Here is a 27293-nt window from a genome sequence, read left to right as displayed (position 1 = left end):
CTCATATTTTTTAATAAGTATTTTACGGGGCGCCTGTATGGCCCAGTGGGTTACAGCCTCTGCCTTCGGCTCAGGTCATGATCCCAGGGTTCTGGGATCGAGCCCCACATCGGGCTCTCTGCTCAGCAGGGAACCTGCTTCCTCCTCTCTCTCTGCCTGCTGCTCTGCCTACTTGTGATTTCTGTCAAATAAACAAATAAAATATTAAAAAAAATAAGTATTTTAGGTTTTTTAAGACTTTATTTATGGAGTGCCTGGGTGGCTCAGTGGGTTAAGCCTCTGCCTTCAGTTCAGATCATGGTCTCAGGGTCCTGGGATTGAGCCCTGCATTGGGTTCTCTGCTCAGCAGGGAGCCTGCTTCCCCCAATCTCTCTGCCTGCCTCTCTGCCTACTTGTGGTCTCTCTGTCAAATAAATAAATAAAACCTTTTTAAAAGAATATTTTTATTTATTTACTGATTGATTGATTGATTGATTGATTTATCAGGCAGAGAGAGCACAAAGCAGGGTGAGTGGCAGGTAGAGAAAAAAGCAGACTCCCAGCTAAGCAGGGAGCCCAATGTGGGACTCAATCCCAGGATCCTGGGATCATGACCTGAGCCTAAAGCAGACACTTAACCGACTAAGCCACCCAGGAGTCCCTTCCAATTCTTTATATAGGAACAGAGTCCTAAACTAAAAATCAGGGGGATGGGGAACTAGAAGATATCAGAGATACAACTGGTTCCATATGTAAGAACTTTAAATAAAGATGTATTAGGTGAGCTCCAAAGGACTAGACTATGAAAATTTCTCTAAAGTGAACCCTACTCATGGGATTTGGGATTAGTAGAATTTAAGGTGACTTGGTAATTCTAGGTCTGTTAGAAAAAAAAAAGGAGTTTCTTGGTCATTCAGCCAGTTAAGACATTCTGTAATTACTAATATAAACAAAAAGATGCCCTCAAAAAGGAGACGTTTATTTAACACTGATCTTAAAGAGCACATCTTCGTGGAAAAGAACTCTGACAACAAGAACAAATATGGCAAGATCACTAGGTCATATGGAAATCCTGAATCATAGGAAGAAAAGGAAAAACACCAATTTTATTTTATAATTAGTTGGTATAGATAGAATAGTCATCTAAGTCCATAGCTCATTGCCTTACAAGCTGGAGTCATGACAAGAATAAGATTTTGTATGTACGGATCCTGAGCTCATGGGAACTGAAAGGTTCAAAAGGAGAGCTCAAGTTACACAAGCTTTGTAAGTGATCTATTTACACCATATGACTAAGAACATATCCATGGAGAGCTTATGAGCCCAGGCTTCTGAAACTGTCAAACTAGGAGAGAGGAAAATGAACAGCCACAAAAATCCATAAAAGCTGTAAGTATAAAAATCTCTCTTCCAGATTAAGGAATGTAGAAAAGTATCATGCAAAATTCTACAAGTGGGCTTTAAAATATTAATATGCACAGTAGCACCATTCTCTTAGAGTGTGTGTGGGGGGTGGGGTGGGGGGGGAGAGTCCTAGAGACTCTTTAGTATTAAGTCACTGATCCTAAAATGCTGAATATGAGTATTTTCAGGAAAAACTCACTGTCAATCAAAAAACAAAACAAAAACAAAAATCAGGTTTCTGACAGAATTTCAAATGTATACTAAAGATTTTGCGGGGGAAGGAGGGTGGAAGATAGATACTACGGGGAAGTGAAGTGCCTTTATTCTATAGGTTTTGCATAGGGTATAATATCAGGGATTTACTTTCTATAAATATAGAATCTTAGGGCTGCAAGGTTAGAACCTCCATTAGTTATACATATAATGAAAAAATATGAAAAAGGTTCTATTAACTATGATGAGAAAAGATCACCTTACATCTAACCTCAGTATTTCATACTATACTTTAGGCTCTTTACTGTTAATTCTCTACTCAAATGGGTATCTGGTAACTCGTTTTTTTTTTTTTTTCTTTTTTTTTTAATATTTTATTTATTTATTCGACAGAGAGAGAGATCACAAGTAGGCAGAGTAGCAGGCAGAGAGAGAGAGGAGGGGAAGCAGGCTTCCTGCCGAGCAGAAAGCCCGATGCGGGGCTCGATCCCAGGACCCTGGGATCATGACCTGAGCCGAAGGCAGAGGCTTAACCCACTGAGCCACCCAGGTGCCCCTGGTAACTCGTTTTTATGTGTCAGTATTTATGTTTTTTAATTTTTAAAAAAATGTATTTATTTATGTGAGAGAGTGAGCGAGCGAGAGAGCACAAGCACGGGGAGAGGGTGAAGCAGACTCCCCTGCTGAGCAGGAAGACTGACCTGGGGCTCAACACCAGCACCCTGGGATCATGACCTGAGCTGAAGGCAGACACTTAACAGACTGAGCCGCCCAGGTGGCTCTATGTATTAGTACTTTAAATAAATGCATAAGTCAATTAATTGTTAATATAAAAAACCACAAATTTATTTTATATCTCTTTGGAGGATAAATGGATTCATTTACATAGCATACATTATATTCTTGCTTTTTTAGTAAGCAACTAAGCTTAAGGTACAAAGATTAAAATACTGAAAATCTCATACCCTTCCCAAAGCTAAAGTCTGTCAAAGTAGGCCTAGAAAACAGGCACTGATTTGGCAGAGAAAATCTGGCTCATTAATATCTTCCATAGCTTTATACTACATTTTCCAATATTACAGGGATAATTAACAAGGTTTCAATTTTAGTATAACTGAGCTTTAAATGGATGAATCAGCCTTTAGTCTCTGTCACTGCATAGATTTTCCTCCCCTCTTCCTTCTATAAACACCATACTTCATTGATATTCAATTCGCAATTATATAAATTGAAATAACACAGCCCTCAACACTGAGAAGTCAATGGCAGGGGGGAAAAACAGTGATTTTCCTAATAAACGGAATCAGGGAAGGAACACAATCTAAATATGTCTTAGCTTACTGCCTAGACTTTGCTCCTCTTTTAAATAACTCAAAGTGACAAAAGTGCTCCAAGTCAGAAAACTTTCATGCTACTTGCAAGAAAAACTCTATAAACTGGAGGGGTTGGGTGGTAGAAGGTCAGTAAGACAGAACCTCTTAAAATTTAATTTCTTGGGGTGCCTGGGTGGCTCAGTGGGTTAAGCCTCTGCCTTCAGCGCAGGTCATGGTCTCAGGGTCCTGGGATCGAGCCCCGCATCAGGCTCTCTGCTCAGCAGGGTTCCTGCTTCTCCTCTCCCTCTGCCTGCCGCTCTGCCTACTTGTGATCTCTCTGTCAAATAAATAAAATCTTAAAAAAATTTTAATTTCTTTGCTTACTTGATTAAAAAATAAATAAAAAAATAAAACCCTATGCGCAATGCCAAAGAAAGTATACTGGTAATCAAAATCCTAAATGACCCCTGACAGAATTACAGCCTATAGATCACTAATACGTCAACAATATTTGTGACATTACTTTGGAAAGTAGGCAGTGAAGTCTGTAAACCAGCTCTAGAATAGAATAATGCCTGTATGCAGCAAGAAAAGTATGATGTAAAACCCACGGATTTTTTTCTTTCTTTCCCCTTTCAGGAATTGTGCCTGGCATTGTGCAGCTGTGGTGCTGCCTTCATCATTCTCTGCATTTCCAATCTTGCTAATTAAAAGGTTGATCACAGAACAATGCTCTTCTCATTAATTTCAGTGTTCCGATTGGGCAGGATCCCCGCTTACCCCACCTGATCTTTTCACATTGCTGAAGTTAATGTGACAGGAGCCCGAAGATGGATTACCTGCTGCCATATTGCCCATCGCCTCCAATCAGGAGCTATCTGTGTAAACTGATTGTTCTAATTTGCTCTCATTATTTTTACAATATCAGGAGAAAATAACGCACACAGCTCACTGTCAAAGCCATGAAAATCAGCCATTAGTTAAACCCAGACACTGAGTGGCTTTATTAGAGGCACTGCAGTTTATTGATGTAGCTCCAGTCAAACAAGGCAGCATTTGCTTCAGTAGAAGGAAATGTTGATACTCAAAGTAAATATTTATTGTAATAATACCCACAGCAACATGATAGTTTGAATAATCCTGTTCTTATTTCAGAAGCTTTGTTTTGACACAAATTAACAACAATGAAGAGTTGGGTTGGCATAAGAAAGTAGAAAATGTTTAATACACACTCAGTAGCATGAAAATCTGTCCATTAACACAAATCTGAGTACTCCTCACCTTCTCTACCTTGTATAAATAAACTCTATTCTGTGACTACAAATGCTAATCAATCAATAAATAATGGAGATTCTTCTATTTTGCTCCACACAACAACATTTTTCCAAAACAATTTTTATGGCTAAGGAATCAAAATTATTTTTATAATGGTCATACAGATATAGCTTTAAATAAGAAAAACTGTATTCTTATACAATGTAAACATTCAACAAGAGTACTAATCCTTGTATCATAGACATTCACGATGTATTGTGGAGTAGAAAATAAGCAATGGTAGTGAAACCAGCTAAGCAAACAAGCTAGGTTTTAAACCCTTCGGTAAGAGATGTTTCTTAAAGTGGAAGGCAGAACTCTACAAAAAGGTTTGCTATTCAGTGAGATGATATCTTTAAAAGATTTATTCTGAGCACAAAGAAAATGTATTTTCCTGTTGTAAATAAAATGCTAAACTCTAGAAGAAAACAAATTTAAACTTGGCATTTCTAGTCTTGTCTGGCTATAAGCATTTTGTAAAAATGTTAGCTAAATGCTGCCTGAACAGCATTTTGGGGAGCTGGAAAAGGGGCCTATAAATAATAGAAACTGATGCTTTTTAAATAAAGAAATTTAGTCCACATACTCTTCCCCCACTTCCCCCCCTTTAGTATTGAAGGAAATATGGCTTCCTCCTGTTTTCTTCCTACGCTAAGATTCCTAGGTAATGTGAAGGCAAGAGTATGCCCTTCTTGCTGCTCCCCTTTTAATGGCCACTTTTCGTTCTAAGAAACGTGTGCCATGCTTTTCTCCTTAAAATTCCTGCACTAAAAGACTGCACCATACTGCACTCCGCAAAACGTGCTGATGGCGCCAATTACAAGCCCCCAGCCGAACGCTCCAGCCCCCACCATTCGGGCAGATTTATGCGGACTCTTGCCGACGTTATTACAAGTCAGAGTTTATTGGGAAATTGTTACATTATGCGGAGTGTCTAACAAATTGCTTATGCTGCTATAATTGGATTACAACAGCCGCTTGCTCCCACCGGTAAGATTAGGCAAGTAGGACTCCTGCCGATCTCTGAGCGTTAGCAGTAATTTTATTTGCCTTGCCTCTCTCTTTCCTAACAACATGCCTCTCTCCCTGCCAGCTGTCTGCTGAAAAGGCACAGGCTTGTTCCTTGGCCCTAACAATGCAATTACAGCCCCGCAGATCGCACTGTTTGTGCATTAAGTACAGAGCCAAAACGAGGCGAATTGATCGTTTGACTTTTGGAGAAGCCATGTGATCTCTCGATGCGGGCGATCCGACATGCATCAGCAGGCAATACTGCAGTCAATTCTTGATGAAGAACTTTCTTCCTTCATCCCTCTCTCTCCCAACCTTTCAGTTTTTCAACTGAGGAAAACACTGACTGGGCTCAACTCCTGCTAATCTGGACCAATCCACAAAGACAAACTTAATCTTATTAGCTCCCTGGCTAGATAGAAATGGGAATAGGTTCTAGCATCTTGAAGTGCCTCAGTCAGATAGATCAGTGGTTCCCAACAGTTGAACCACTGCTGCTATCTTTAAAAAAGGTTCATAAAGAGTTCACGGAGGGAAAAAGTTGATAGAAACACTGTAGTTCTAAAGAACTACAGAAATCTCCAGGTTCTGGCAAATAAAACTGCCTTGGAAAGGCTTTGTTTGAAGCTCTGTCTACATTCAAGGGCCATCAAGAATCGGCATGGAAACCAGTGTCCGCCTTTCTCTGCAGATCTGCTCTGCTGGAAGACACTGGCAGCCGACATGCAGAATCAACGCAGCTGACTTCAGGCTTAACATAGCCAGTCTGATCCCCACTCATGGCAAAGTTTAACACATATTTTGTTGACAGCTTTCTGCTTCTAGTTTCTTTCTCCTACATGTTTAGCAATGAGTGCAGGAAGTAAGGAGACTGTGCAAGCAGTGCTCTCACTCAAGGACATAATACTCACTTTTTTTCTTTTGAAATTAACTCTCTTGAAATGGCTGAAAATGATTTTCAATTTTACCAAATTAATACAGACCAGGATTCCCATTCACATTTTCCTCTCCAATGGTGTATGCTACTTAGGGTTCCTGAAGATGATCATACAACAAATGTGCAGTCCATCTGCTGATCCATTTTGGTACCCCACATCTGTATTCCTAAATATAATACACATCCAGGAGGTTATGTGTTCCTGAATCCTTAACCTGACAAACACACAAACGCTTGTTTATAACAATGGTCCTTGATTATTACCTCAAAGTGAGCTGGGAAAAGTCACTTGACTAGTGTTTCTCAGACCCTCTCCGTAATTCCCGTTAACACTCATTAATATCATATGAACATTTGAAAATGAAAGAAAAAAAATAGTACTTCTGAACCTTATTCCTGCCTTTTGGAAATAGCAATATGCTAATGTGTAACATGTTACATTCCAGAGTTTTTCTAACCTCATTGGCCTTGATGACATGGTTAAATCTTAACATATTCTCCACAAAGCTAATGTTTAGACCTGAAGGAGAGGCCCGTGCAAAGAACGGCCCATCTGACATGCTACTTGTGGAACAGTATATTAAAGAAGCCTGTTAACATGTAGTTTAAAACTCAAAAGAAACTCTGAACAGCTGAAATGCCTTATAAATAGCACAGACCCAGAGGAAGTGCAAACGTCTGCATTGTGAATTGTAGATCTTAATTACCGACAATGGCTGGTACAGCAAGTAGCACGGAAAAAAAGTGAAACAGTTGCACTGTTCATGGTTGGCAATAATTCTTCAGGAAAATATTTACTATCAATCAGTTATGAGAAAAGGGACTCTGTGCTCGTAAAACAGCACGTTGCTTCTCATACCAGGACCATTTTGCTTCAGCATAATCTGAATTTAAACAGCTTGTTTCCTGCGGATATAATTTTGGAAATAAATAAAACAAGTCTTCTATCAAAATCTGGAGTGAGTGGAAAGGAACATCACATTTTTCTGTCTCAGTCAGTTGCAAACAGATTATTAGTATCAAGTAAAAAACAGTAACAACAAAAACCACAATACAGAACATCTACAAAGGACTACTGAAGAGGTTTATTTTCCCAACATAAAGAGGCAGAAATTCTCCTACCTGGGCTGGAATATAGGTAGATGCGTTTAAACAACGTAATCTTAATTCTGCGCATGCATGTGTAAAAAGTAAATTGGGAAAAACCTAAAACCAAAATTTTTGGTAGTATTTAAATAAAGTAAGCAAAAAAGAGAATATAAAAAATTAATGCTCTTCATTTTTCTATTGGTTTTCTTTATCAATTAAAAAATATCATCAAGGTTGACAATTAGGTACAATGTGATTATTGATTTTAAAGACTAAGTTGGTAGTCAATAATGACTGTCCATTTAAAGCTACAATAAATACAGAGCTCATCATGCTCCAAACAAGTCTCATGAACTACAGAGCTATAATTAGTAAGAAGGAAGGCTTTGGATGAAAAGAAAAGATGTTTTCATGCCTCCGAATATTACTTAGACTAAGTTAACACTGATAAAATGACCCATCCTTCATTTTTAGTTTTAAAACTTTTCTTAGGTATCATTCTTCAAGTTAGAGATTCAGAAGATTATCATTATCCTAGAGTGACTGTAGTTTGTCTTACCACAATTGTTTTGTTATCGTCTAAACAGTACAGAAGGGTCCCTCTTCATAGACCAATTATAAAACATTCATGGTAAGGTATTTCTGGCCAAGAAGAGACACATACTACGTACTATAAGGTCTGAACAAAACAACTGCTGCTTTTCAGGGAATGACTGGTATTAATGTCTTCTCTAAAACTCATAATAAACAATATTCAATAATAATAATGACTATCTCCACCAAACCAAAGTTACTCTGAATTAGCTCCTTTGAACTAGAGGACAAAAATGTTGATATCACTATATTATAGTTGCTCTCACATGGAGATGGTTAGACATTCAAGGCCACTTTGGAGTACAATCTGAATCAACAATAGACACTTGTACCAAACAAAAAGCTACTGCAGCCATATCAAGTGTAGCAGATGAAACACTTCAGTTAAGGGCTAAAGGTGAAGAGCAGGAAACAGGGACAAGCTTGCAGACCTACAAAAATAATGGCAAGTCACTACCTTTCAAAGGTCAAGCAATACATGAGGCCAGTAGAAACAGCACAGAATCATGAGATACATATAACACATGTAAATAGAAAAGGGAAAACTTGTTCTCTATTCTCATGTTATTGATACCTCACTGGAGGCTGTTAAAAGAAAGAAATTTTTTTTAGCTACATGCTTTTATTTGCCATTGACCAACTGATCATATGGCTCAAATCAGAGGCAATGAACCAGGATGTGGGCCAATAAAAGGAACCAGAAAGTTAGGTGGGTTCCAATAGGAAATGAAAGAAATCATTATTAAATTGGGGTATTAAAGGAAATGATGAAAGGACGTGGTGTCAGAATAATGTTAAAATAAGCAAGAATGGGATGAGAGGGTCACCATCTGGGAGCAAAGGAAACAGACAGATGAGCAGCAATGAGCAAACTTATTTCCTCACCCAAGAGCATGGAAGAAATTATGCCATTGTGCCAGATGCCAGAAGATTTCTAACCATGCACCACTGAAGTAGAGGGTGGGAAAAAAACAAAACAAAACACATCGTACAGACACACACCAACATGACTCTATAGCTTAGAGATCCTGGCTTACAAAGTATGGAGAAAACAAAAGGAACAGATGCTCACTTGGCTAGCTCTCAATGAAACTCATTAAAATTGTCACCCCGTCCTTGGATCGGTGCTCATGCTAAGATTTTACCTTGTTTAGCCAGAAGTCACCCACTTGTGATGAAACTGAGCAACGTAGCCAAAAAGGAGAATTATTTTTAAAGGCCCAAATAATTGATACCCCATTTTAATGTACAAATGCTGGATACAAAACAGGGCCAATTAGCACTTCCTGGTTGTGACTACATGACTGAAAAAAATAAATATATGTAATTTCTTGTTTTCACATTTTATAGCAAATTACTAAGAAACTCTAAGAGATACTTAACTATCTTTTTAAATTATAATTTTAAATAAACTGACATTTCTTACATGGATCATTTCTAACGGTTATAGTTGTATGATATACTTTCAGTTGGTTAAGTAGGTCCGGTGACTACAGCATATCTTAAGAAATAAACTAAAAATAATAAAAAATGTGGAGGTGTCCTTTGATTTCTGTAGCAAATGATGGAGACTACCTGATTACCAGCTCCAACTCTAATAATAACAGTAAGTAACTGAGAGCCTTAGTGTATAATAAAATAGACTAAACTAGTTAAAGTTGGGAATGTTCTAACAGTGACAAAACCCTGAATAGTTATTAAGGCAGTAATTTTGCATATATGCAAGGTAAAAGTCTAGAAACAGCCCATACTGGAATTTTACTTACTCCTAGAATAATCAAAATTGCTGTTACCTAAATTTAAGTCAAAGTTCCTATGTAATTAGAGATACTTGGAAGATTAGAGCCATACTAAATAAAATTATTAGACCATAAGGTCTCTAACATGTGATTACTTTTTTATCTATATATATGCACATGTTTTATACATGAGAAAATGTAGCTCATATGCATGATAAAACACACCTGTCCACTCAGATCAAAATCAACAAAAGCAGTATTTCTATTATTGACCACCCAAAAAATAGTAATAGCGATATAATAATTGAATTTTCTATAGCATACTTCACAATCCTTACAATGGTTATTCTATACTTAATTACATTTAGAACCCATGAACAACCTTATAAAAATAACTGTATATTTTCTTTCACAAATCTTATTTGTAATAATCCATAACCAGTGTCAAGTAACAAATGTGAGTTAGACAGAAGTGTGACCAGAATGCATAACCAAAAAATTCCTTCACAACTGAAGAGATGGGAGACTCAACTTGCTGTCTGCTTTGGAAATGATACCTGATGTACTCCTTTTTAAATATAAAATCCTGTGATAATCTTTAACAACAATACTGAGTGAAGATGTTTATAAATAAAGCATTGTTATGATGTAGTATAATACTACTAATGGGTAATATTACTTACTTTGGCCACACAATTTTCAGTCTTCATAGCAGTGCTTGCTAGACATACTGTTTCTTGGTTTAAGCAGAGCCTGGCACAGCTGTTATAGGTCTGTAAAGACAATTTTTTAGAAACAGGTTTAAATATTAAAATGTGGTCACATACAGTTTTCAAGTTCTGTCCTATTCTCAAAATCAACACATGAAGAGACTTACGTATAAATTCCAGATTTATGGGTACTGGAAACAAGGCAGGCAGATAGAAGCAAAAGAAAGTGAGAGCCCACAAGAGCCACCGATGAGCTCATGAACAAGTATGTAAGCAGCAGTGGTCTCTCTGTACGTATGGAAGGTGGGGGCACTATTCAAAAATGTGAAAGGACGTAAACAGACATTTATCCACAGAAGATATACTGGTCAAGATATACTTGACCAAATGGCCAAGAAGCGCATGACAAGATGCTCAACATCACTAATCATTTTAGAAACGCAAATCAATTCCACAATGAGATATCACTTCATACCCACTAAGATGGCTACTATTTTTTTTTAAAGATTTTTATTTATTTATTTGACAGACAGAGATCACAAGTAGGCAGAGAGGCAGGCAGAGAGAGAGGAAGGGAAGCAGGCCCCCCACTTTGCAGAGAGCCTGATATGGGGCTCGATCCCAGGACCCTGAGATCATGACCTGAACAGAAGGCAGAGGCTTTAAACCCACTGAGCCACCCAGGTGCCCCCAAGATGGCTGCTACTAAAAAACAGAAAACAGCAAGTGTTGGCAAGGATGTGGAGAAACTGCAACCAATGTGCACTGCAGGTGGGAATGTATAAGCATACATACACTGCTGTGGAAAACAGCATGGTGGTGGTTCCTCAAAAAATTAAAATTGGAACTACCGTATGATCTAACAATATCACGTCTGGGTATATACCCAAAAGAAATGAAAGCAGAATCTTGAAAAGGTTATTTGTATATCCATGTTCCTAGCAGCATTACTCACAACTGCCAAAACATGGAAGCAACCCAAGTGTCCAGGGACAGATGAAGGGACACACAAAACGTGGCATATACATCAAGTGGAATAGTATTCAGCCTTAAAAAGGAAGGAAATTCTGGCTTATACTATGATATGAATGAACCTTCAGGACATTATGGTAGGTGAAATAAGCCAGTCACAAAACGATAAATACTATATGATTCCACTTACATGAAATACTTAAGAGGAGGCAAAATCAGAGAGTTAGAAAGTGGAATGATGGTTGCCAGAGCTAGGAGAAGAAATAGGATATTACTGTTTAATGGGTAGAGGGTTTTAGTTTTACAAAATGAGAAGAGTTTTGGGGATGGATGGTTGTGACAGTTATACAACAATGTGAATGTACTTAATCCACTGAACTGTACATTTAAAAATGGTTAAGATGGTAAATGTTATGTTACATGTATTTTATCACAATTTAAAAAACTGGTTACACTTCATGGTAAGCAAACATTATTAATTGGCGAATATAGTAAAACAACGTTTTTAAGTTTTCCTTCATGTTTGTATAAATCATGATCCTCAAAGTTTAGCATGCATCAGAATCATTAGGAGGACTTGTTAAGACACAGAATGTTGGGAGTGCCTGGGTGGCTCAGTAGGTTGGGCAACTGACTTGTTTTTTTTTAAAGATTTTATTTATTTATTTGAAAGATAGAGATCACAAGTAGGCAGAGAGGCAGGCAGAGAGAGAGGAGAAAGCAGGCTCCCTGCTGAGCAGAGAGCCCAATGCGGGGCTCGATCCCAGAACTCTGGGTTCACGACCTGAGCCAAAGGCAGAGGCTTTAACCCACTGAGCCACCCAGCGCCCCTGGGCAACTGACTCTTGATTTTGGCTGGGGTCATGGGATAGAGCCCCACATCAGGCTCTGTGCTTGGCATGAAGTCTGCTTTGGATTCTCTTTCCCTCTGCTCCTCCCCCCACTTGCTCACTCTCTCTAAAAGTAAGTAAATAAGTAAGTAAATAAATAAATAAAATCATAAAATCTGAAGGAAAAAAAAAAGAAAGGACCCCCCCCCCCCCCCAGTGCACAAATTGTTAGGTCCTACCCCCAGGCTTCTGAGAATGCTTTTATAACAATTCCCTAGTTGAAGTTAATGCTCTTCGTTTAGGAACACTTTTTGAGAACTACAATGTTGGAGAACTATATGTGCTGGAATTAAAGAGAAAAATCTCAAGACATAGGCAATCTCTTATAAGCAACAATAGGAAAAAATGCATTTTTTAAAATACTGAATTACAGAATAGTTGTAAAATGAGTTTCTGTATACCCTTTCCCCCAGCTTTCCCTTATGTTAATGACTTACATAACCACAGAATGCTTATCAAAACTAAACAATTAACTTGGTACAAAATAAAGAATTTCTTCTGAATTTCACCAATTCCCACTAAGATCCTTTTTCTATTCAGTATCTAACCCAAGATGCCACACTGAATTTAGTTATCATGTCTCTTCAGTTTCGTCTAATCTATGACAATTTCTCAGTCCTATCTTTTAGGACTATGACACTTCTGAAGAGTACTGATTAGCCTATGTATTGTCTCTCAATCTGGCTTTGTCTCATGTTCTCTCATGATCAGATGAAGGTTATACATTATTGGGAAGGATACCACAAAGGTGATGCACTTTTCTCAACACATACAGTTAGGACGCAGGTTTTTAAGTATTTCTAGTGATGTCAGATTTTATCATATGCCTATGGTCATGTCTGCCAAGATTCTCCACTGTAAGTTTTTTATTTTTCCTTTAGGAATCACGAAATATATTGGGAGAAATATTCTGAGATGATGCAAATACTTGGATTCTACTTCAACTTCTGCCTGCTAATTTTAGCATCCATTGGTGGATTTTGCCTATGATAATTTTTACTGTGGTGTTCTGATGGTGATTTTTAGATTTCCTGCTTTCCTTCCACATTTATTAAATGGAATTATTTTTCTGTGAGGAAAAGCTATGATTTCTCCTATTATTTATGTCAGCAATGGATGAGCTATTCATGTTGGTCAATTATCATTCTTTGGAAAGATGTAGGTAAAAACATTTAAGAAAATGGAGAAAAAGTATTATAAAATTGGTTTTCCATTCAAATTAAACTTTGAGAAATTTATAACAACTTAACTGTTTTATTCTTACACAATTTAAGCTGAAATTATTTCAAAACATATTTTAAAGATTTTATTTATTTATTTGTCAGAGAGCAGGAGCAAGTGAGCATACAAGCAGGGAGAGTGGCAGGCAGAGGGAGAAGAAGAATCCCCACTGAGCAGGGAGCCTGATGCAGGACTGGATCCCAGGACTCTGGGATCATGACCTGAGCCAAAGGCAGAAGCTTAACAGACTGAGCCACCCAGGCATCCCCAATACATATTTTAAAGGAATAAATTGGATCATCTGACCTTTGTGTATAGCAGCTATTAGTGCACGTATCTTCTGGGCTCAGGATTCAGTACTTTTTTGCAACTACTATACTACAAACATTTATTATTCAGGTATAGACAACATAAAAGCTTTTAGAGGAAACTTCCTATGTTTTTAAAAGACATTTATGAGGGGCACCTGGGTGGCTCAGTGGTTTAGGCCTCTGCCTTCGGCTTGGGTCATGGTCCCGGGGTCCTGGGATCGAGCCCCGCATCGGGCTCTCTGCTCAGCAGGGAGCTTGTTTCCCTTCCTCTCTCTCTGCCTGCCTCTCTGCCTGCTTGTGATCTCTCTCTGTCAAATAAATAAATAAAAATCTTTAAAAAAAAAAAGACATTTATGAAGTTATTGGTATATACTGAATAACATAAAAAATGTAAGCAAAAGAGTTCAAGTTCTAATAATGCCAGAGATGCTTACATGGGATTAACCCTCATAAGGTAACAATTTCAAACCATAGGGAAAATTTTTAATAATAACTACTTAAAGGCACTGGAGAATGACCTAAAGTAGTAAGAAACTGAGGGGAAGAATAGACTGAGAATAGACTGACCTTCAAAGAGGAGCAACACACAGGGTAACATCCATGTATATGTGCTTTTTCCCTGAGGGTACTCACCAATCTACTTGATGCAGGGTGACTAAAATTCAGTTAGAAAGCCAGTTTATTGGCTTGATATGCCAAAAGATGGAGCTCAGGGCTGCCACAGTGGCTGAAGATTGAGAAAGCATAGAAAACAGACCCACAGGGGAGGCTCAATTCTCCTCTAATCCATGGCTAATCCCCAAACTACATGAATGAATGGGAGACTATAAGGATTCCAATGGAAAGTAAGAGAAGACTGAAAGACTGGGGTAGGGACTGAAGCTGTTGCCCATGAGGGGAGACAGAATTTAGATTCTGATTCCTACTAAATTACAGGAACTTAATAGGCATCTCAAACGTTCACTAAAAACTTGGGATGACCCTGCATCGACAGTAAACAGCAGGTCTTAGGAGTAAAGCCTCTACCTTAGTTTCATGGGAAAAATCAAAACATACCTGCCCTAACAAATGTAAACCAACAGTCTGTGAAGTCACAGTGATCAGTCAGTAAGTTAATCAGCAGAAGATAAAAGAATCCAGAGTCTCTGCAATGAGTAATTTATAATGTCCACTATATAATCAAAAACTGCTAGCTCTAAGAAGCAGATAAATGGAACCCAGAGTCAAGAGAAAAAAGAACCAGTAGAAAATGGTCCTAAGATGATCTAGTATGGGAACCAGCTTATAAAGGCTTTATAGAAGCTATAATATTCAACATCTTAAATGAAACATACAATCACAATGGATAAACAGACAGAAATTTTCACCAGAAAAATGAAAACCCAAAATGAACCAAAATTCTACGACTGCAAAGTATACATCTGAATTTTTTTTAAAAGATTTTATTTATTTATTTGAGAGAGAGACAGTGAGAGAGAGCATGAGCAAGGAGAAGGTCAGAGGGAGAAACAGACTCCCCATGGAGCTGGGAGCCCGATGTGGGACTCGATCCCAGGACTTCAAGATCATGATCTGAGCCAAAAGCAGTCATCCAACCAACTGAGCCACCCAGGCATTCCCATACTATCTGAAATTTAAAAATTTACCAGACGGGTTTAAAAGCAGAGTGGGGATGGCAGACAAAAAGGTCAATGAACTAAAGAGAGATCAACTAAAATGATCTAAACTGAAGGATAGAGAGAATAAAAGAAAAATGAACAGAGGCTCAGTTATCTGTGGGTAAGTGTTAATGATCTAACATAGTTGTAAACTGAAAACCCACAAGAAAAGTGAGAATGGGGCACAAAAAAAGTTATAAGAATAATGATAAAATAGTTCTCAAACTTGGTGAAAACCATTGGCTTACCGATCTGAGATCAGCAAACTCTAGGGAGATTAAATACAAAGATAACAAGAACTAGGAACAAACAGTCAAAACTGCTGAAAACCAGTATCGAAGACAAAACCCGGAAAAAGCCTAAGAAAAAAGGGATGCTCCATACATAAGAGCCAACAATACAAATAAAGGCAGACATAAAAGTTTCACCATAAACAACGAAGACTAGAAGATAAGAAACAACACGATTAAAGTGCTGAAAGAAAAAAAACACAGGTTTCTTACTGTAAGAACAAATAATCATAAATATGAAAAGGGAGAGATCTAGAACAAACTCTGTGGTACTGAACTAGAACTGCAGATACAAATATGAATTCATGGTTTTGAAAATATATCAATATAGGTGTAAAATATAAGTTAATGCTTCAAACTTGGCTTCTAAATACCATTTTACACTGAAAGGAACCATAGCTCTCTGGAGATACACCGATTCCAGGATTGCACAGGGAAAATACAAGATAAACATGGAGATACACAGGGAATGAGAGGTATGTCAAAAGGGCACATGTCAAAGGGGCTCTTGTTAGCCCAATATAGAATAATCTGAATATTAAAATTAAAAATATGAACAGTTTATAATCTGTTGGATAAAACAGGATACATTTTGGGATGCCTGGTTGGCTCAGTTGTTAAGCAGCTGCCTTTGGCTCAGGTCATGATCCCAAGGTCCCCAGATCAAGCCCTACATCTGGCTCCCTGCTCAGCAGGAAGCCTGCTTCTCCCTCTCCAACTCCCCTTGCTTGTGTTCCCTCTCTTGCTGTTTCTCTCCCTGTGTCAAATAAATAAACAAAATCTTAATAAATAAATAAATAAAATAAAATAAAATAAAATAGGGTACATTTCTTGAAAGACCCAAAATACCAAAACTGACATGATAAGAAAAAGACAACCTGAATAGCTCTATATCTATTAAAGAAACTGAAATTGTAAGTGAAAATTATTCCACATAAATTAAAAAACAAAATCTCTCCAAAAAGAAAACTTCTGGCCCAGATGGTTTCACTGGTGAATTCTATTAAATATTAGTGAAGAAATAACACCAGGGGGCGCCTGGGTGGCTCAGTCGTTAAGTGTCTGCCTTCCGCTCGGGTCGTGATCCCGGGATCCTGGGATCGAGCCCCGCATAGGGCTCCCTGCTCAGCAGGGAGCCTGCTTCTCCCTCTCCCACTCCCTCTGCTGTGTTCACTCTCTCTCTGTGTGTCTATCTCTGTCAAATAAGTGAATAAAATCTTTAAAAAAAAAAAAAGAAAAGAAATAACACCAGGACCATACACAAACACTTCTAGGAAATAGAGGAGGAGTGGAAAACTTATCTCATTTTATGAGGGCAGCATAACCCTGACACCAAAACCTGACAAAGACATTAGAAAGAAAACTACAGGGGTGCCTGGGTGCTCAGCTGGTTAAGTGTTCAACTCTTGATCCTAGCTCAGGTCTTGATCTCAGGGTTGTGAGTTCAAACTCCACACTGGGCTCCATGCGGTGTGTGGAGCCTGAAGGAAGGAAGGAAGGAAGGAAGGGAAGAAGGAAAGGAGGGAGAGAGGATGGGAGGAGGGAAAGGAGGAAGTAGGCGGGGGAGAGAGACAGGAAGGAAGGAAGGAAGGAAGGAAGGAAATTACAGACCTATATCCCCCATGAATACAGACACAAAAATTCTTAATAAAGTCAATTAATGTAATTAACCATATTAACAGAGCAAGTGTGGAGGGGAGCATTTGACAAAATTAAACACTCACTCATAATGACAATAACAGCAATAAAACAAAATCTCAGCAAGCTAGAAATAAAAGGGAACTTTCTTAATCCCATAAAGGACATCTAAAAAATTTTCAACTAACATCATACTTAGTGACAAAAGACCAAACACAGTCCCTCTGAGACTGGGAACAAGGCAAAGATGCTCCCTTATCACATCTATTTAAAATTATATCAAAGGCCATTGTCATTGAAATAAGCAAAAAAAAAAGGAAACAAAAGGCAAATAACTTGGAAAAGAAATAAAATTGTCTGTATTCACAAATGACAGGAAAGCGTCAAGAATAAAAAATCAAATGAAAAAATTTATACTAACATTGAAAAACATTAAAAGAAATAAATCTGTTTAAGAAATGTATACTGAAAACTAAGAAATATTGCTTAGAAATATTTAAAAAGACAAAATTAAATGGAGACATATGCTATGTTTATAGACTGGAAGACTCAATATTATTGAGAGGCTAATTCTACTGAAATGAATACATGAGAGAGAGAGAGTGTGTGTGTGTATGTGTGTGTCCCAGTATATATTTAAAATCCAAATCAAAACCCTGCAGACTTCTTAAAAGAAATTGCTAATGATTCTAAAATTTATACAGAAATGTATCTATGATAATCAAAACAATATTAAAATTAAGGATATTAAAGACTCACACTACTTGAATCAGACTTACTAAAGCTGTAATGATCAAGAGTGTAGTATTTGGTGCCTTATTTACAAACAATAAAGGTGCCTTATTTACAAACAATTTATTACAAACAATAAATTACAAAAAATACTGATACACACTTCCAAAAAAAGAGGACCTGAGCTTGCCTTCTGTTGAATCTAAAACAGGGGTTGGTCAGTGCCTCAGCTGCTGGTACCCTTTGCTTTGCATCTACCAGCAGCCTCTTCTCCAGGACGTTCAGAAACAGACTACACTTGTACAGCCAAGTAATTTTTGACAAAAGCACTCATGTAATTCAATGGGGAAAAGGAAAAGTCTTCAACAATGGTATCAAAACAACTGAATAAAAAAGCATGGGGAAAATAATGAACAGCCCACATAAGCCTTAATTTGAGATGGATCACAGAATTAAGGGTAAAAGCTAAAACTTACAAACCCTCTAGAAGAAAACTTAGAGTATCTGTACAATCATGAGGTAAGGATTAATAGACTGGGCTTCATTCAAAAATGAGAAACTTCTCATCAAAACACACCATGAATAAATAGGCAAACTTGTGAGAAAATATTCAGAACACATATCTCACAAAGAGCCAATATCACAAGTTCTAGAACTCAGTAAGACAGACAATGCAGTTTTTTTAAATGACAAAAAACTTAAATGGATACTTCACAAAAGACAACATCCAAATAGCTAATAAGCACATCAAGAAGTATTCAACACATACTCACCAAAAAAGCTTTATATTAGAACATCCATAGCAACTACATTTATAAAAATGCAAGTAGCGGGCACCTGGGTGGCTCAGTGGGTTAAGCCTCGGACTTTGGCTCAGGTCATGATCTCAGGGTCCTGGGATTGAGGCCCGCATCAGGCTCTCTGCTTGGCGGGGAGCCTGCCTCCACCTCTCTCTCTCTCTGCCTGCCTCTCTGCCTACTTGTAATCTCTCTCTCTCTCTGCCAAATAAATAAATAAATAAAATCTTTAAAAAAAAAATGCAAGTAGCTTGGGTATCCACCAACAGAATGGAAAACAAACTATAGTATATTTATTCAACAGAAAATACAATAAAAGGGAAGGAAAACAAACTACAGTATATTTATTCAACAGAATATACAATAAAAGGGAATATACTACTGATACACACAGCGGAATCGGTGGATCTCATAAACATTACACTGAAAGTCAGACCCCAAAAATCTATGATTCTATCACATGAAATTCTAGAAAAAGTGAAACTAACCTATGAGAGTATGTTGATCGATGTTTGACTCATGGACAATGGGAAAACTGGCTGGAAGGAGACCAAGGATATTTTCTTGGGTAATGAAAATGTTCTACAGCTTGATAAGGATGTGGTTACACAAGCAGACAAATTTATCATATTTTCATTGACTTATACAACTAGTATCTATGCAGTTCACTGTATGAAAAATTTACTCCAATAAAAACATAAAGGTATACAGTTAATATTTTGGGGGAAAATGAACTAAAGTTTTGTCTAGTTAATTAATAAAAATATTATGCTATTTTCTGGGGGAAAAAATAGTCATGGCAGGTTAGAAAACTAATTTATTTCCCTCCAAAATTCCTTTTCTCTCAGAAGTGAGTATAAGACACCAGGGGAATATTATATAGACTTAGGAAACCAGTTCTAGACCTGCCAGAGTTTTTAGAGTAAGAGTATACATAAGCTTTTATTTTCTAGCCATCCCATCTGTAAAATGGGTAAACAATCTTGCCTACACCCCAAGGAAGTCACAGAGATTAGTAAATTACAACTTGGCACAGTCCTAAGATCACTCTGGAATAAAAAGGCTAAAAAATTCAGTATTCTTACATTCAATATTTTACTATTATAAGACTCCTTCCAGGCTAAAATTAAACTAGTGAGTATAACTGCCACTGGCAAGATAGGCCCTGTCCCCATGCAACATTCGAAAAGGTAGCTTACATTGCTGAACCAGAAGCAGAGAGTTTTGCGTTGGAGTACTTTAATACATTTTTATATTGCATATAAAGCACATAAGCATAAACCAGGAAGATGCCTTGCTGAAAACTACCTTCTTTGTGAAAGCAGGCTGTAATTCTGAACAAGTTTTCAATTTTCACAGTGCTGCTAGGGTAAAACATTTTAAAGAGTTTAATTTTTTACAATGGATTCAATGACATAGGATTATCTAACAAAGTAATGGCTAATCAATAGAAGGTTTAGTTGTCAGGTGAAACATATAACACACTAAAAGGGATTGATTGCCAGACTTCTCCTTATTTACTAGAAGGTATATATTTAAAATGACACAAACTTGTTACCAAGCTGCATTTCTTTTAACCTTGCAAAAAGCTGCTTAAGAAATCTGTTCAGCAGCCCTATAGCAAAACAAGATATAGTATAATGAAAATGGCTAGTGATTGGGGGGCAGGAAGCGGGGGAGAGGGGGAGACAGGGACCTTCAGATATATGGTCACATCAAATCAAGTCCCCAGCAAGAATATGGGATAGAAAAACCAAACTACAAGGCAACATCTAGGGAAGCTGGAACTGGGCTTTAAGAACGCCACACTGATGCTACCCAATCTCGTTCAATGGATGCAATGCTGTATCTGTTCTCATTCCAAGTTACTCTTAGGGCAGATTTTAAAAAGACTCATATAGGGGGCGCCTGGGTGGCTCAGTGGGTTAAGCCGCTGCCTTTGGCTCAGGTCATGATCCCAGGTCCTGGGCTTTCTGCTCAGCAGGGAGCCTGCTTCCTCCTCTCTCTCTGCCTGCCTCTCTGCCTACTTGTGATTTCTCTCTGTCAAATAAATAAATAAAATCTTTAAAAAAAAAAAAGACTCATATAGAAGGGCACAATAGGCTCCCCCCCGCATCTTTTTGTTTTTCTTAAAATGGTACATCCACATTAAGCACTGAACACAAAAAGAATTGGGTCCATATGGACTTCGACCAGCATATAAGCTGTTTCCTTTATAATTTATTCACAATATCTCAAGTCTCTATATGAAAATACACTATTTTATGGTCATTGCAACCCGGGAGTTCAATAATATTTTTTTCTACTAAGTCAGTGATTACACAATTTATCAAAGAATGATTACACTGAAATAAAAATAAAACAAAACACCAACCCCCTATACAGTCTTCCTTCCTCAAAGTAATTTTAAGAAAGCCTGTTATTAAATTGCTTCTTTTTGAAGAAGGGTTTTTGTAGCTAGACACAAATTGCCAAACCATGCTTTTTTTAAAAAAGTTTATTAGACTCTAAAGGATTCAGCCAAAGAGGGAAGTTAAATAAACAAATCACTTCATCAGACTTGGAAAGATCACTTTTGTCTTACTTAAGAGACCTACATTAATTACCTTTAAGGTCTTTTACATGGACTATTTAAAATAAATACAATTTATTTATTTATTTCAAATGAGGTGCTTCTTCCAAAGTATTAAATAATGTCTACAAATGCAAAAGCATTTTTATAAATAGGTAATTAAAACAGATGACTAAAATTAAGTCAAGCTGCAAAACATTACCCAGGATGCACTGTGATTTTTTTTTTTTTTTTTTTTTTTTTTTAATAAACATCTCAGGCAATTTTTTCCATCCAAAGCCCAAAACACTTTGGGGGCGGGGGGAGAGGCAGGAAGTTTCATAGGGGAAAAAAACACACATATATAATGAAATAATGCCAAACCCCAAACTAAAGTATTTACAAGATAGTCCCTTAAGCATAGTTTGTCATATTGCAATTACACCTTGCCTACTGCCAAGTCAAAGTGCTTACTATTGCCACTAGAGGGAGAAATGTCTTAACACAAAGCAACAGCAGATAGGGAATGGGTTTTCTTGAGCAATTATCAGAACAAAGCTCCCCTGGCTGTGTGTACCTTCTAATTACTCAATACAATTAAAATGACTAACCTAAAACAAATAGAAAAAAAAAAAAAACTTGCCTGGCTAATATCAGGGACTTCATTAAACCTTTCCCCTCATCAATCAAATCAGAAAGAAGGGAATGCCATCATATACAAACATTATAGAGCTATTAAAGGAAGTAAATTCAGTGAGTTTCTTGTTTTTTTTTTTTTTCTAAAGGAAGAAAAGAAGTGGCTCTCTTGAAAAAAGAAATGTCGTGGTATTTACCCATCTGGATGCTGCTTGAAAACAAATTGTCCTCCAAAGAGCAGAAATACAGTGTGTTTTCTCTCAGTTCACTGGCTTATGAATGACTTTTTGTTGTTGTTGTTGTTTTGTTAATACACACTATAATGTCATTTTCTGTGTCATTGATGTGCTTTTTCCTCCTACTCATCCAACTGTATAAAGGAGCTATGCCAATCAGACCTCCATGCTTATATGGGGCTGTTTAGGTTCTTCACTGCTGTTTTTTATGGATCTAGTTTAAGGTAATGTTTAGAACAACACGGGAATTTAGGGGCATGGGGGTAGGAAAGGAAAATATCTACTTAGGGTAGGAAAGGAAAATATCTACTTATTCCTTCTGAAAGGCTTATGTAGTTCCCTTTATAAGGCCCAGTCATTAACAGAAGATGACAACAGAGTCATTTTTCTTTCAGCTGACAATTGTGACATTTTTCCAGCAGCGCGCAAGGTGTTGAAAACCTGGCAGCTGTTACCTCCTGGGATGAAGATACTTTTTTATCCTCCCTTGACAGTTTAACTCAGTGGGTCAGCACCTTTAAAGACTGCAAAGTATCCTTGAAGAGGATGGGAGCTTGAATTACTGCTCCCTCCCTAATCAATGTAAACCCTCACTGCAGGTGAAGTCTCCATCTATAGAGGTGCATGGGGGAGGAAAATGTAATGCCCTGAGCCAGATGGTTTTTATCTTGTTTTTAAAGAATAAAGGAACAAGCTAACAAGGGAGACAGCTACTTTGTTAGCTTCTTGGCCTCTCTCATGGCTTTGCATCCCCAGGGTTCCAGCTACACAAGAGAAAGAATACAGAAAAACGTAAACACTTAAAGAAATATAACTAGAGGGCTGGCATCATGCTGCTTTCAAAGAGTTGAGAGAGCTCTACTCAATGCTTTATTTATCACTGCCCACGTTCTCAGGATGGTAAGTGGACACATACACAAAGGGAATGGGGGATGGGGAAGGATTAGACAGAGGTCACAATTTACTCAATTACAGAGAAAGGCAGGGCTGACAGATCCTATTAGCACCAATGTGAAGCAAAGAAGAAGTTGCATGTTGTAAGGCTACATTTTCAAAAAGTAATGAGTACTTTCGTGTATCCTCCCAGGCCTTTGCCCTTGTTTGCAGATATGAATAAAAGCACTGAAAACAGTTGCTATGGTTTCCTTGGCTTCACGTTTTAGGAACAAAATTAGAAAGAAAATTGTAGCCACTGTACATTCTTTAAACAGAAGTTCACACTTTACTTAATGTGGAGAAGTAAAGAGATTATTCCCAAATTCAGAACCTTAAAAGGATACACTGCTTCTCTTTCCTCACCAACTTTCCTGCCTTCTGATACTGGAAATTAAATGGAAAAATGGGTAATACAAAATGGCTTGGTGACACTGAGGGCAGTCACCAAGTCTCCTGACTTTCTCCTTCAATATTTTCTTTTTCTGCTAACGTCTTTGTCAGGTTTTGGAATTATGGTTACAGTGGCCTCATAATACAGTCAGGAAGTGTTCTTTCCTTCTCTGTTTTCTGAGTTTGTACAAGAGTGAGCTATTTATTCCTCAAATGTCTGACAGAATTCACTGGTGAAACCATTTGGGGGCCTTTTGATAATGTGATTTCTTTACTAGACATCAGGCTATTCAAATTTGTTTCACCTTGCATTGGTTTCAGTAAGTTGTATTTTTCAAGGAATGTGTCCATTTTATCTAAGTTGCCAAAACTGTGGTTTAAAGTTATTTATAATATCCCCTCATTATCCTTTAAATGTCTGTAAGAATTGTAGTGATGACCCTTCTTTCCGCTCTTCCATATTTTTAAATAACTCGAAGTTACCAGGAAGTGGTCATAGTCTATCATCACCTGCGACTGTATTTTAGAACAATATACATGAACTATAAAATCAGTTTAAAACAATACTAAACTTGTTAGAATTTAACTGAGCATTTTCAAATCAATAAGTGAAAGAGTTCCTTGAAATCCCATTAGAAATATCTGCAAAAGAATCTCAAGGGATTGGCCTACATGATGCAAATCCTACTTACATCAACACTAGGTAAAAGGCAGCCTTGACATCTTTTTATCTGTATTAACTTGACTAAAGTGGGAGGGGGGGAGGGAGCAAATGGCACTTCATTATTGTCATGCAACAGAGAAAAGAGGGAGTTTAAACAGCTTATATATTATGTCCTACATTAAAAAAATCAGCAATGGGGTAATCAAGTTCAGGGCAGTCCTGGACAGCTGCCCTGTGACCCGCTTCTATTGACCCCTGCTATTCATCACTCTTCCCTAAGATTGAGAGGGCAAGCTCCTAGGGAGTGACCACCACAATAGACAGACACAAGCCAACAGTAATCTGGTTCGAGCAAAAAACCAGATGGCACTGCAATAAATTTACAAATCTGCATTCATAGGGCTGTTAAAACACCCAGAAGCTAAAAGATTCAGAGGGCCCCAGGAGGATCTCCTACTTCCCTGTTTCTAAAGGCCATTTCTCTTTCCAAGAACACTGAGTTCATGCTCTTCATGCTCTTCATAAAGAGAATAGAGATAAAACCCTTTACAAAGAGAGGAGGGGAAAAAGCCTCATGACCTAATTAATCTCCAGAGCTTGGATCTCAACACTGAATGACAGATATTAGAAAAATCATTTTGGAGCACTAGGAGGAAAGACACAAACAAAAACAAAATGGTTGTTATATTAAAGTGGAGAGGGTGAAGCAAATCTGCTAAAAAGCAATGAAAAAGCCACAGCGTATCTCTTTCAAATACTGCACACAACGGATCTTGCAAGTAGAAAATGATTCAATAATGTATGCATTTATTTTTAAAATGAATCAGATTAGTCCCATGTGTGACCTGCTGGTCCATCTGTATGTGCTGGACTTAATAGGCACGATTCTCTCTCTTGCTTCAGTTTGAAGTATGAGAGAGATAAATTTAGTTTAATTTTCAACAGATCAGCCTATCCATTTTCCAAATGGACCATCTGGATCAGCCTATTAAAATTAATTTATAACTTTGCAGAGTGAAAATTCGTTTGTTAGCTTAAATAAAGTTGCCAAAACTTTTTGTCGTGTCATTGTTTTCTGACAGTTGTTTCTGTAGAGTGGGGAGAGACTTTCTCCCTCTAAATTTATCTTACTCAAAACTGTCCTATTTATTTAGTTTCAGATTATCAGCTGTTTATCTCCAAATAGTTAAAGCTGTAACTGCATAGTATCAATTACTAATCATTCAGGTTTTTTACAAAAGCTTCCTGAATGGATTCAGTTCTACTTACTAAACAATTATTTTTATCAAAAAGGAAAAGTACCTATCCCCAAATTTTTACCATATAGTAAATAAAAAATGAGTATATCACAGTTTCAAGTACTTTTTCCCTATGTTAACACTGTTATACAAACTTGGAATCAGAAGGCAGAAGTAGAAACGCTTGAGCAACATTGAGATCTGGGTTTTAAATCAGTGACGAGCTCATAAGCAAGTCACCTAAGCTCCCTAAGTCTCCATTTTCTTCATCTATAAATCGGAGGCCCTATCTACCAACTCTGTAGGGTGAATGTGAGGATGGAATGAAACAAATACCAGGTTTGTGGTGGACACTAGACAAATATCAGACCTCTTTTCTTTTTTCCTAAGAATAGTACCGTAAGTGGAAGTAAACTGAAAATACTTTGGCTACTGCTGGTGCTCATCTTATCCAACCTTACCTTAAAAGTGAAGAGGTCGTATACCTATTCTCTGGCAATATTCTAGTGAACTTGTTTTTGTTGCTATTGGGGACAAAAGATGTTAGAGGTTGCTGTAGGCAGTGAGAAGAGCAAATTTTTTAAGCAAATGTTTCTGGACATTTTCATTTAAAAAAAGAGGGCACCATGGAATTAACTTTCAAAGCAAAATGTATTATCTTTGGGGAGTGGGGTACAGTGAGGAGAAATTTTTTTTTAAGTTATCATCATCAATAATGGCCTTTACTTTTAGAAAAAACAAACAAATACTGCTTAGACTAAAAGGACCTAACTTCACTAGAGGCAGATCCCTTTTGATTGTTAATTTTAAAAAAATGTGTTAAGAATCTCAAAGGAAAGTAAGTTTAAAGCAACTATTCTACTATCTGCACTTAAGAAGCATTTCAAGTTATTTTTCCTGAACAAGAAAACTTTTCTTTGGTGTTGTTTTCACTAAACGTAAGCAATCAACCTTTCCTCTACTTGTACACCTAGGATATTTTTAAAAGACTGGAAAAACAATGTTACCTGATTGAAATTGATGGCTACAGCCACCTCAACTTCAGAGTATTCTTAATTTAAACTCCAGTGCTTAACGAATGGCAAATTGAGGGTTTTCTGTCTTTTCTTCTGTTGTTGGTAGCTTTTTATTTTAAGACAGACTGAATTTCATACCTGTCTAAGTGAATTCTTCTCTGGTATTATCTTCCTAGGGGGTTCGCCATTATTACAGTCTTCTCTCTCTGAGGAATTCTGTGAAAGAAAGTAAGCTTTAATTCAGTTCTCATTATCTTCAATCTTTCTGTGGGAGTAAACTGAATTACATTTCTAATTCTGTAAGCTAGAATACCATGTATATTTATGCATTTATTCACTTGAAGATTTATATACATACAGACATACACTTACATAAAGGAAAACATATGCCCATGTATATAAATAAATTTAAGTAGGGAATTAGGTGGAAAGTATTTCATCTATTTTTAAGCACTGCCCAGCAGATCACAGTCATTAGGAATCTAGTTTATTGGTCTTTGAAAATGCAGGTGAGGGCACCTGGGTGGCTCAGTGGGTTAAGCCGCTGCCTTCGGCTCAGGTCATGATCTCAGGGTCCTGGGATCAAGTCCCACGTCGGGCTCTCTGCTCAGCGGGGAGCCTGCTTCCCTTCCTCTCTCTCTGCCTGCCTCTCTGCCTACTTGTGATCTCTCTCTGTCAAATAAATAAATAAAATCTTAAAAAAAAAAAAAAAAGAAAATGCAGGTGACACTGGACACAAGAAAGCTCCAGTTTATACTTAGCTGGTAGTAACTTAAACCATGATTATTACCTTCTATTTTAAATAATTAGTTTT

At 37.4% G+C, this 27293-nt stretch overlaps 1 protein-coding gene and 1 long non-coding RNA gene across 9 annotated transcripts in view; one reads left to right on the top strand and one right to left on the bottom strand.

The window, feature by feature from the left end:
• Positions 1 to 27293, bottom strand: part of BTRC (beta-transducin repeat containing E3 ubiquitin protein ligase) — a 184720-nt gene that overhangs the window by 57433 nt on the left and 99994 nt on the right. For 5 of the 8 annotated variants that reach the window (XM_047702067.1, XM_047702062.1, XM_047702060.1 and 2 more), the window contains 2 exons: positions 26618 to 26695; positions 10277 to 10366 (listed from right to left, as the gene is read on the bottom strand). In XM_047702067.1, the coding sequence (XP_047558023.1) occupies positions 10277 to 10366; positions 26618 to 26695 (168 nt within the window). Of the gene's footprint in view, positions 1 to 10276; positions 10367 to 26617; positions 26696 to 27293 lie in introns of those variants that run through there. The other 3 variants (XM_047702061.1, XM_047702064.1, XM_047702066.1) reach the window with 1 other exon arrangement.
• LOC125084575 (uncharacterized) lies at positions 1118 to 3636 on the top strand. The gene is made up of 2 exons (XR_007122647.1): positions 1118 to 1368; positions 3549 to 3636. It is a non-coding gene; the product is annotated as an uncharacterized LOC125084575 (long non-coding RNA).

This window comes from Lutra lutra, chromosome 14 (assembly GCF_902655055.1).
Source record: "Lutra lutra chromosome 14, mLutLut1.2, whole genome shotgun sequence".
Classification (NCBI taxonomy): Eukaryota; Metazoa; Chordata; class Mammalia; order Carnivora; family Mustelidae; genus Lutra; species Lutra lutra.
The sequence above is the reverse complement of the archived record's forward strand: the minus strand, read 5'-3'. Positions and strand labels throughout refer to the sequence as shown.